Source organism: Salvia hispanica, chromosome 4 (genome assembly GCF_023119035.1).
Source record: "Salvia hispanica cultivar TCC Black 2014 chromosome 4, UniMelb_Shisp_WGS_1.0, whole genome shotgun sequence".
NCBI lineage: Eukaryota > Viridiplantae > Streptophyta > Magnoliopsida > Lamiales > Lamiaceae > Salvia > Salvia hispanica.
The window spans coordinates 12,957,722-12,969,301 of NC_062968.1; the positions used below are offsets into that span (position 1 = coordinate 12,957,722).

At 45.3% G+C, this 11,580-nt stretch overlaps 2 protein-coding genes across 2 annotated transcripts; one reads left to right on the forward strand and one right to left on the reverse strand.

The window, feature by feature from the left end:
* The first annotated feature begins 241 nt into the window (after positions 1-241).
* On the forward strand, positions 242-2,044 carry LOC125220392. Its single transcript, XM_048122561.1, has 2 exons — positions 242-544; positions 1,064-2,044. The coding sequence occupies exons 1-2, from the start codon at positions 242-244 to the stop codon at positions 2,042-2,044; spliced, it is 1,284 nt and encodes a 427-aa protein (XP_047978518.1).
* An 8,509-nt stretch (positions 2,045-10,553) lies between these two features.
* Positions 10,554-10,967, reverse strand: LOC125220393 (uncharacterized mitochondrial protein AtMg01250-like). Its single transcript, XM_048122563.1, has one exon. It carries the CDS (start codon positions 10,965-10,967, stop codon positions 10,554-10,556), a length of 414 nt encoding a protein of 137 aa, XP_047978520.1.
* Positions 10,968-11,580: the final 613 nt, after the last annotated feature.

Consider the following 11,580-nt stretch of genomic DNA (forward strand, 5'->3'; position numbering starts at 1 on the left):
AGTTAATATTGCAGGGCTGATTACTGATCAGATTTGGACCTTTGTTTTCTTCCTCCTCTCTCTTATGGATTGGTCTTTTGTCCTACAATATATCAAAATGAGTCCATTTTTCACCTAAAAATGTGTGTTAAAACAATACAATAAGGACTACAATTTGATTCACATCTAGAAGACCCGCAACTTAAATTTTCTAAACGAGAAGCCTGTTTGTGGAAAGAAAGGAGGGAGAAACACCCTGGAAATGAGACAGCCGGAAGGAGCAATGCCCACATCGGAACCTCAAACCCAGGAGGCACCAAAGGAAATTCCACAAGGACTGACTGGAGAGGCTAAGGGAGAAAAACCGTTTCCATATCGGTTTGTGACGAAGAGGAAGAAGGAAAACCCTGTGGATTTCATGTCGATCTTTGGGAAGCTGGATGTCACCATACCATTCCTCCAAGCCGTGAGACTGCCCCCTCTGGGGAAGTTTATAAAGGAGTTTATAGCCGGGAAGGCCCAGGAGGATGGAAAGATCATGGTGGAAGGAATAGCGTCAGCCATTGTACAGGAGAAACTACCACCCAAGAGAGCCGACCCAGGTATGTTTACTTTACCCATAACAATTGGAGATGTGAAAATCGAGCATGCAATGTGTGATTTAGGAGCATCTATCAATGTTATGCCGTTATCCATTTATAATCGGTTAAAGGGGGTAAAGTTGTCAAATACTAGGGTGTTGATCCAACTGGCTGATAGGTCGTGTATCAATCCTGAGGGTGTGTTAGAAAATGTGTTGGTCAGGATACAAAACTTCACCTATCCCGCTGATTTTTATGTCATTAAAATGAGTGAACCAGAAGCTAGGGAGTCTAGCGGGATATTGTTAGGAAGACCATTTTTAAGAACGGCTAAGACAATTGTGGATATGGCTGAAGGGACAATATGCATTGACTTCAATGGTGAGAAATTTGTCTTTGACATCAATGAAGCCATGAAAAAACTAATAGATTATGAAAATCTATGTTATGTTGATGTAATTGACCCCTTAGTCCAAGAATTTCTTGAGACCGAATTATTGCAGGAAAAGCTCCAAGCCTTGGATGTGTATGCCCAGGTCGATGTGGAAGCAGCTGCATGGTGCGATCTGATCAGTAGCCGAGGGTTGACTGACGAAGAGATCGAAGAAGCAATTACAGAATTTTGTCAGAAGTCAGAACTAGCAGGATCCGTAGGGGCCGTGGTACCGGCCAATATGGAGGAAAAATCAGATGCTGAACAAGAGCAAGAGGAGGATTCAAAGAAGAACCCTTTACCTACAGACACACTACCCCCGCAAGTGGAGTTGAAAAAGTTGCCAGTGAATCTTAAGTATGCCTACCTAGGGGAGGAAGACTCATTCCCTGTAATCATCAATAGCGGGCTGACTGAAGAGCAAGAGGCAAGACTACTAACTGTGCTGGGCAAAAACAAGAAGGCTATTGGATGGAGCCTTACGGACCTAGTAGGTATAAGCCCGGACGTCTGCATGCACCACATTAGGCTGGAGGATGGAGCCAAGGCACATAGAGACTCTCAAAGAAAGGTGAACCCAAACATGCGAGAAGAGATACTGAAGGAAATCTTGAAGTTACTCTCACTGGGCATTATATACTCGGTACCAGATAGTGAATGGGTCAGCCCAATCCATATGGTTCCCAAGAAATCAGGGATCCAGGTGGTCAAGAATGAGATGAATGAGCTAGTGCCCACCAGACTAGTTACCGGGTGGCGAATGTGCATAGATTACCGAAAGCTGAACACTGCAACCAGGAAGGACCATTTTCCCCTGCCATTCATCGATCAAATGCTGGAGCGACTGGCTGGGAGGAAGTACTTCTGCTTTTTGGATGGGTACAGTGGTTACTTTCAAATTTACGTGGACCCGGAGGACCAGGATAAGACCACATTCACATGCCCGTTTGGAACCTATGCGTATAGGCGTATGCCATTTGGCCTATGCGGTGGGGGCCATACTGGGTCAGAAGATCGATGGGAAGAGGTACGTGATATTCTATGCATCTAAGACCTTGAATCAAGCCCAACGGAACTATGACACCACCGAGAAGGAGATGTTGGCGGTTGTCTATTCATTCGAAAAGTTCAGGCAGTACCTACTGGGATCCAGAGTCATCGTCTATACTGATCATGCGGCGATCAAGTATCTCATTGCGAAGAAGGAGTCAAAGCCCCGACTGATCAGATGGGTGCTGCTTTTACAAGAATTCGACTGGGAGGTAGAAGACAAAAAGGGAGTTGAAAACAAGGTAGCGGACCACTTGAGCAGAATAATACAAGAAGGGAACAGTGAGGATGTGAGGGATCGATTCCCGGAAGAGCATTTATGTGAAGTGATTTTCTCCGCAAGGAAGATCGATTGGGAAGAAGTGATGAGACTTACTGGTCAGGACGCAACAACCAAGGGCAAGGAGAAAGTGGGACAGGAACCCTGGTATGCGGACTTGGCAAACTACCTAGTAACGGGAGAGCTACCAATGGTGCCAAACGTGACAAAGGCTCAGAGGATGAAGATCAAGAGCGAAGCAAAGTATTATTTCTGGGACGACCCATACTTGTGGAAGGCAGGAACAGACCAGGTCATTAGGAGATGTGTTCCTGACTGGGAGCAACGAGATGTACTAACACACTGCCACTCCTTGGCATGTGGGGGACATTTCGGGCCAAGGAAGACTGCCAGAAAGGTGCTAGATAGAGATGCATACGAGTTCTGCAAGGGCTGTGACCGTTGCCAACTGACCGGTGGGATCTCCGCGAGGGATGAAATGCCGCAAGTCCCAGTAATAGTTTGTGAGGTGTTCGATATCTGGGGTATGGACTTCATGGGTCCTTTTCCTTCATCTTATGGGAACTCCTACATCCTGGTGGCAGTTGACTACGTATCAAAATGGATAGAAGCCAAAGCCACAAGCACTTGTGAATCTAAGGAAGTCACCAAGTTCCTCAAGAGTCATATATTCAACCGATTTGGGATACCAAGGGCAATCATCTCCGATCAAGGCACTCACTTCTGCAACCGAACGGTCGAAGCATTGATGAAGAAGTACGGAGTTCATCACCGCCTATCCAGTCCTTACCACCCTCAAGCCAACGGGCAAGCAGAGATCTCAAACAGGGAAATAAAGAGCATTTTAGAGAAGACAGTCAACCCCTCCAGAAAAGATTGGAGCACAAGGTTGGAAGATGCTCTGTGGGCATATCGGACAGCCTACAAAACTCCTATAGGGATGTCCCCCTATCGCATCGTCTTTGGGAAGATGTGTCACTTGCCAGTGGGAATTGAACACCGAGCATACTGGGCAGTTCAACAGGTTAACGTGGATGCTAAGGCCTGTGAAGAGGAAAGGAAGCTACAACTACAAGAGCTGGAAGAACTCAGATTGGAGTCGTTCGACTCAGCCATGTGGTACAAGGAGAAAACAAAGATGTGGCACGACAAAAATCTGAGAACCAAGGATCTCCAAGTTGGTCAGAAAGTACTACTCTTCCAGTCAAGATTGAAGCTAATGCCTGGGAAGCTCAAGTCCAAATGGGCAGGACCTTACATTATCACTGCACTACGTGCTAATGGAGCGGTCGAGATTTCAGGGAGTATCCCTAACTCTGAACCTTTTGTCGTTAATGGACATAGATTGAAAATATATAGGGAAAATGAAGAGGTATGTGTAGTGGAAGAAATTCCACTACACTTTAAGAGCGTCTAAATGACCAGTAGAAAAGGGATTTGGAGTTCCACCTGGTCAACGTCATATGATTTGTACTTACTGACCGGGTAAAACTTCAAATACCCTTAGTAATGATGTAAATATTGTAAATATTTAGTAATTTAACTTAAGTTAAGAAAGAAAAACAACAAAAAGATTTTTCGGATCTTAAATATTAATTTGGAGTTCGTACTGACCACGAGGATACTACTTGGGTGAAACTCTGAATTATATTAAAGAGCCATTTATTTGCTTTATTTCTATTTCTAGCTAATTGAGAAGAGGGGGGATGAGTAAAATTTGAATTTTGGGCGTGTTGCAGCTTTGCAGGCGAGTGCAGAGACTGGGAGGGCGCGTGGAGCAGGGACGTGACAGGCAACGTCCAATCAGCTGCGAGAACTCGCAACCGCCTTCCACACGAAGCGTCGCAACCTGGCAACCGCCTACCACCGGTCAAAACCCTCAACTACCCACCCCTCTATAAAACACCAAACCGCCTACTCCCCTTCACTTTACAAACCCTCACCTGCATTCTCTCACCCACAACCACCACCCCACTCCGAAAACTACCACCCACTACAGAAACCACCGTGAACCACCACCGGTACAGCCATGGCAAAGAGAAAGGCAACCAACAACCCAACATCTACCACCGGCGAAGCCCCGTCAGAAGTCCAAGCAACAGCCGAGTCGCAGCCGCCAAGCCCACAACGATCACAGCCACCGCCGACGACACAAATTCCGGCGATGGTTCCTTTAGACGCACTGGCGGCGTTTCTAAGGCAACAAGACCCCAACAAAGACTGGACAACAACCCTGGCCGGATTTAGCCTAACCGGAGGAATGCCGGCGACATCAAACCCTACCCCAACTGCAACCACAGAAAACCCACCCACCACCACCCCAAAAACCTCAATTCCGACATCCGAAAAGATTTCCCCAACAGTAACTGCACAATCAGAACCCTCCCACCCTTCTCTCATACACCAACAAACAGAGCCGCTCGACGTCAGCCCTCTTTCCGCCTATCAAGATCCCAACTGGGGAGAAACAGAAGAAAAGGAGAGTGGAGGGAGAGCAAGCGAGAGCGAGAAAGGTGAAGCAGAGGAGATAATGGCCACTGAAGCCAAAATCGATGAAGCAGAGAGGGAGGAGATAGATCTGAACGAAATGGCCAGAAAGCAAGGGTTAATGACGGAAGATGAATTCCAAGCGGTTTTGGGCAAGGGGGATAGGATCGTGGTAAACCCTGAAGGGGTGGCTGAGGTACTGGACCTCGCATCCCAGGCAGTAGGGAAGGGGGAAGCAACAAAGGAAGCGGAAAGGTCGGAAGGGGTAGTCCACCAATCAGTGGAGGAGAAGACAGACGAACAACCGGAAAAGGCCGAACAACTTGAAGAGGAGAAGCAAGAGCCAGAAACACATCAAGAGGAAGCCTCAGTGGTAACTAAACCGGAACCAGTAAAGAGGAGGCTAGTGTTGAAAAACGACCCCAAGGTAGAAAGGCAGAAACCCCAAAGAGTGTCACAGAGATGCTTAGGAAAGTGGAAGTCCAACAAGGCAGGAGCAAACACAGCAGCAGATGCAGTGGAGGTTTCGAGTGAAGACGAGAAGACTACTCCTACAAAACCTGGGGAGGAGCCCTCGAAAGCTAGCCAGGAGGACACCCAAATGGCAACAGGGACAGTATCAGCAACGCCGACTGACCAGGAGGAGAATACTGACAAGGTGGCTGAGGGTCTGGACCTCGCATCAGAGTCAGTAGGTCGGGAGGAGGCAGCAAGAAGTGATACTAGTACCCGCGTGGTGACCAAACCTACCACCCAGGAGGACGTTTCAACACAAGCCGACGAAGAAGCAGAGGCAATGGAAATCGAAGAAAACCAAGTACATTCAAGAAAGGAAGAGGAAGGGGAAAGCCCATGTCAAGAAGAAACAAATCATGAAGAAACAGCGCACTGCCAATGCCAGCATAGTGATCAGAGAGCCGGAAGAGAGAGGGAGATCAAGCGACAGCGACTACACTTCTAGCGAGGAGTCTGACTCGGAGAGTGATATCTCTCTGGAAGGAGAAGAATGCCATGAACAGCAGCTCCCCGACAACCACCTTGAACTAGTCCATCCTCCGGTAGAGAGGATCGTGTACCGGCGGTGGAGGGTAACGCTCACCGATGAGCTTATGGAGGACATGAAGCACTACGACACCAAAAAGCTTCAAGACGCATTTGACGACAAGGACGACAGTAGCAAGCAAGTCAAGTGCGGAAAGGTACTCCACATACCCTCTTTGGATGAGTTGTCTGTTCGTGATTCCTTCCTGGCCAGTATGGAAGCATTGGGTTTTGAGTGGCTGTTAGAGAATAGGGACCCGGAAATATCTGTGAGATTAGCGAAGGAGTTCTTCACCACGTTTAGGTTCCAACTCACTACGGACCTAGACGAGGTGTCAATTTCCTTTAGGATATTCGGTGGAGAACTGTCCATGAGTCTGATAGAGTGGACTGTGCGATTGGGTATGTGTAGCCTGGAGGAGGCTATAGGACCGGACTGGAGAAGCCGTGAGAGGGGGGTACCGAGGCGACATATAGAATTTGAGCCCCGTGGAAGCCCGGGAGGAGCTAACCCACGCCGATGCTGGCCAGTTCGCCTCCACTAAATCCAATGTCACCTCGATAGCCACCTACCCATGCCCGAAACTTGTCGCTCCGCCACATACTAGGAGCCTTCGTGCGCAATAACATCATCATAACAGAGGCAGAAGACCTGTCTCCAATGTACATGGTCGACGCTCCTGGCCTATTTGATATACCCTTCTTCGTCCGCACCAACTTGGTATACTACAGAGAAGGAGTACCCCAGTTCTACCAAATGGGAGAAGCCCCTGGAGGAAGGGCACAACAAGGCCAGGAGGTGCAAGCTGTCCCAGATCGACCAAGCGCAGAGGCCGAGGCAAGAAAATCTGGAGCAGGCAGTGACTGAGCTGGCTGAGGAGAATAGACAATCACGGGCAGAGATGGCGAAGCCGACAACCCTAATGGAGAGTATCCTAAAGGAATTGGCAAGAGGAAAAGCAAGCAGTGGAGCTGGAACAAGCGGACATGGAGGACAGGAAGAAGAACCCACCGGACCTGAGGAAGAAGAAGGCGATGGACAACAGGAGGATGATGACAACCAACCCGGACCTACTGAAGAAGAACCAACGGACCCACCTGTACACACCCCTGCCCCAAGAAGGAGCAGGAGGAACATCTGACCGAACCACCGCCAACTGACCAGTTAGTTTTCTTTTTAATTTTTAAGTTTTTTCTTTTGTTTATGTTTTTGTACTTTTATTAAATAGGTAGAATTATGTGTTTTAATTGTGAGCAAACCCCATTCGTAACACTTAGCCTATGCAATAGTCTAAGTGTGAGAAGTAAAGGGTTTGATCCTTTGGTGCATGTATTTTAGTATGTTTTTTTTTGTGTTGCGTCATTAGCACGTTAACTCACACTTAGCCTACTGCGTAGTCTAAGTGTGAGGAGTTTATATATTTATATAACATGTTTGTAAAATATTCTGTTTTGTTTTATATATCTAGGAATGTAGCTCAAACTCTCCCACTTAGCCTATTGCATAGTCTAAGTGTGAGGAGTTTTAGATATAATATGTGTTTGTTATAAGTGTGTGTCTGTCATACTAGCCATTCCCAATTTTCACTTCACAGCCCGTATCTGGGGCAGACACTTGTGAAGTGAGAGGGGGGAGCAAATGGCCAGTATGACATGTATATATGTGTGTTATTTGAGTCAGTGCATGTTAGTTTTTTTTTAAGGTTTGTTTAGGTCTAGGAATTATGTGTTATGTTTTATGAATGAACTTAAAACTCAACTGCCTCGAACTGACGGTGAGGGGAATTGAGGGAGATAAGGCATGCCGGAAAACAGAAACCACCCCCTCCAGTAACCCCTAGTCAGTATAGATGATGCAAGTATGAAGGAAAAACCCATCCCTTAGGTCAGACACGAAAGCCCTCTTAAAAGGTGAGTTAGAAACCCCAAAGTGGAACTACTTTCCACTAAATACTGAAAAAAAAAGAAGAGAGGCTACCACATGATGTCTAGGGCAAGGTGACCGCGTGTAGCAAACCCTGAAGGCAGTAGGATACCCCCCACGTAAAAAAAAAAAAAAAAAAAAATAAAAAAAAACGCTACCCCGAAATAACCCATCAGCCACTGGAACTGTGTGCGTGCAAGGCATAAGGCAAGGAAGCAACTGCCCAGGAGGACATACAAAAGGAACCAGCTGAAGAAAAGAAAAGCAAAGAAAGAAGGAGAAAATCGATCTGAAATTTCCAGATCCAAAAAAATGAAGAAGGAATAAGGGTGGCAAAGCCACAGAAAAAAATTGAAGAAAATGGTCGCAAATACTTGACCACAAAAAGAAAAAGGAGGAAGAAGGAATAAGGGTGGCGAAGCCACAAGGAAGATACTGACCAGTTGGAAACCGATGTCAGAAATTGTCCAGCCGAAGAAGAAGCCCTAGCCAGAAGCCCGAATGCACACAGTTCTCCCTCATCAAATAAGTAGTTAGTTTTTGAACCCTAGAGCCTTAGGGACAACTACCCCAAACACTACAAACCAATAGCCCCATTACAAGCCTTAAAGACCTTCGGGAGCTGCATGTGAGATCTGAGTCCGAAACATCTGTGGTTTAGCATTGAGAGAAAACAGTCCTAACATCCCCTGTGAGGAATGAGTGACTGAGTGAACCCAGTGTTTGGCCTAGGATTGGGTGGTCCTGACGAGCAGAAATACTGACTGGGGAAGAGAAGGGGGCCGGCGGAAGTTCAAGGCTGCTTAAGGCCGGATTGCACCTGATCTCGAAGGAAAGGGTGGTTGAAAATATAGCCTGTTCTATGTGTTTAAGTTAACTATATGTTTTACGTGTTTGTGTCGTTGTTTGTTTTATTTTCTTTTGCGTCAGAGTCTTGAGTCTAGTTAGGTAGAGTCGGTCAGGGGGAGTAACCAGGCTCGAATTCGACTTATTTCTTTTTGTTTGTCTTCACGCTTGAGGACAAGCATGTGGTAAGTGTGAGCAGTTTGATAAGTCGTATTCTAAGCCTTGGTTACTGGTCAGTATGTCGTGAAATGCATGCATTATCTGCAAAACAGTTGCTCAAGTATGCAGGATTAAAGGATCCAAGTCGGTAGGAGACAATTCGAGGTGATGCAAGTGAAATGGGCGCTAGAAGGGTGCAATATTGACCAGGATGCATGCCAGAGAAAGGCTCGAGATGGAGAAGAATGATAGCTGGGATGATCATTAACAAGGGCATAAAAGTCAAAACTTGAAGGAAGTCTACCCTAAAAGCAAGGGCAAGCCTCCCTATAAAAGAAGCCACTTAGAGAGAGAGAAAGCGTTCGCCTCAAAAGTCCAGCCACCACACTTAGTTAGAATTCTCTCGAGAAGATCAGTTCCTTCAGCATTATCCAATTCCTCGCCACAGCCATGGTCACTTGACGTCTAGAAGTCTGCCGGAGAAGTCATCAGTCCGCCGTTCCAGCCAGTTATCATAGTAGTGTTGTAGTATCATCGCCCGAAGTGGCCAAACAATCGTTACTTTGCTTTCTAGTTTAATCCTTACTTGTTTTCATCGTTGGTTTTGTTGCAAACACTCATCGTTGTTGCTCTTTTGAAGTACTTTGTTATTTTCTAACATTTACGTTATGAAGTTTCTATTTCGCATGTCGCTTTGGTTCGAGTTTGCTTCATTCTGCCTAGGAAAGTTAGATCTAGTTATTGCTTTTAATTTCTGAGTGCTTTCTTATCTGGAGTTGTTGATTCGAAGTTGTAGCTATGTTTAGTCAAGTTTTCGTGCATGAGTTTCTTTTCTACGCCGTGATTACCACCTTGCATGTCAGTCAGTAGAAGTAAAGTTGTAGTTTCACCGTTTAATTTAAGTTTGAGCATTTTAATCGATGGATCTTGAGTTTGAATTTATGAATCTGAAGTTTAGTTATGGTGTTTATGTTCATATGATTTTTGTCAATACTTGGTGAAGAAGAAAACGTCAAAATCAACTTTAGTTGGACCACTTTTACCTTTAAGTTACTTTTGCTTTTGTTCCCTACTTTTCAGTTGTACTATCCAGACCTGTCAGAGAGCCCCCAGCCATCAGATATACCTTGTTGTCTAATTTTCCTCTTTTAGTAACTGTCTACTTTCCATATGTCTCTGAGACACCTTGTCCCCTACTTTCACGAACACCACCACATGCCTGTTATTTTCACGCCTACTAGTCAGTAGAATACCACCTTTATTTCTTGTCTAGGTAAAATCTCAACCCAAGCGTGGTAGCTAACCAAAAACACCCAGGAAAGTCACCGCAGTTATCAAAACGTGTCCATCCTCGTGGGATTCGACCCTTACCTCCATTATACTTTTCAGTAGAAGTGGGTTGAGGAAACTTGTTTGAAGCCAGGTCTCGGTTGTCGTACCAACGACTCAGCTGGGTCGGGAATCTCTTCCTGATCAGTTGGATACACTCCAAAATTACATACGAAAACCCGAGGAATGTACCTGAACAGACCCTTCAGCCACCATTTTGGGCATACGAAACAGGCTGAGGTAGTACATCGGGATGCTATTGAGAACTGATTTGATAAGCACCAATCTACCAGCTTTTGATAGGCTTCTTGCCTTCCAAAGTGTCAATCTATTTTCTACCTTATCGATGACTGGTTTCCACGTTTGAGCTTTACGTGGGCTTGCACCTAGGGAGATGCCAAGGTAAGTAACAGGTAGCTTTGAAACACCACATCCACGAGATCTTTAGATTTGCGCAATGAGGGCCGCCTTATGGTAGTTTATCTTAAGCCCCGAAAGAAGAGCAAAGCACTTAAGAAATTTCTTGTAGTTGTCTAAAATCCTCTTGTCGGCCGGTGTGAATAGGATTGTGTCATCGGCAAACTGCAGGTGGGTTATTGGAAATAGTTTCCTCCCCACTAAAATTCCCTCAAACTCACCGATTTCTTTTCCATTGATAACCAGTCTATTAAAGGCTTCTGCTACCAAAAGAAACAAAAAAGGCAAAAGTGGATCTCTTTGTCTCAAACCCCTCTGCAATTGAAACGGCGAAGTCGGAGAACCGTTAACAAGAATGGACATTGATGCTGTTCCATAATCCATGTCGTCCATTTGTCGCCAAAGCCCATGCCCTGCATCAATTCTTGAAGAAAGCTCCATCGGACTGTGTCATATGCCTTCTGAAAATCTAGTTTGAGAATAGTAGCTTCCTGCGTTGTTCTCTTAACCCACCAATCAGCTTCACTCGCGATCAGAGCTCCATCCAGAATTTGTAGCCCCTTGACAAACTCATAAAATTATATATGTTTCTTTATTGAGTTAGAGAAGAGTAATGAGCATTAGACAAAGTTTATCGATGGTGCATGGCCAACCGCCACATCACTCCTAATTAAAAAAAGAAAAAGAAAAATTGAATCAATTGGCATTCCTCTCGTATAGACCGAGGTCTCCTCCAAGCCACCTCAACCGACTAATCTCTCCTAGTCTCATCCCATTTTATTTCATCATCCAATGAGATTGTACCAATTTCTCATTAATTGATATATATATATATATATATATATAGGGATGTAATCAAATACAAACCCTATCTATAATACAAACTCAAAACTTTAATCCTATCAACTAATTATGTCAGATTTATAGTTAATAGTGTGTTGAATATCTATGTCAACGGATGCAAATATTCCATCGTGGTATATATGGAACTCGATTATTTATATCAGTTATATGCATCCCTAATTTCACTCAAACCTTACATACCACTAACAAT

Bases quoted from the DNA above. Each gene is read 5' to 3' on its own strand.
- LOC125220392 (XM_048122561.1), top strand. From the start codon at position 242: ATGAGACAGCCGGAAGGAGCAATGCCCACATCGGAACCTCAAACCCAG. The intron at 545-1,063 runs GTACAGGAGAAA...GAATTATTGCAG, and splicing joins AAGGAATAGCGTCAGCCATT to GAAAAGCTCCAAGCCTTGGA.
- LOC125220393 (XM_048122563.1), bottom strand. From the start codon at position 10,967: ATGGAGCTTTCTTCAAGAATTGATGCAGGGCATGGGCTTTGGCGACAA.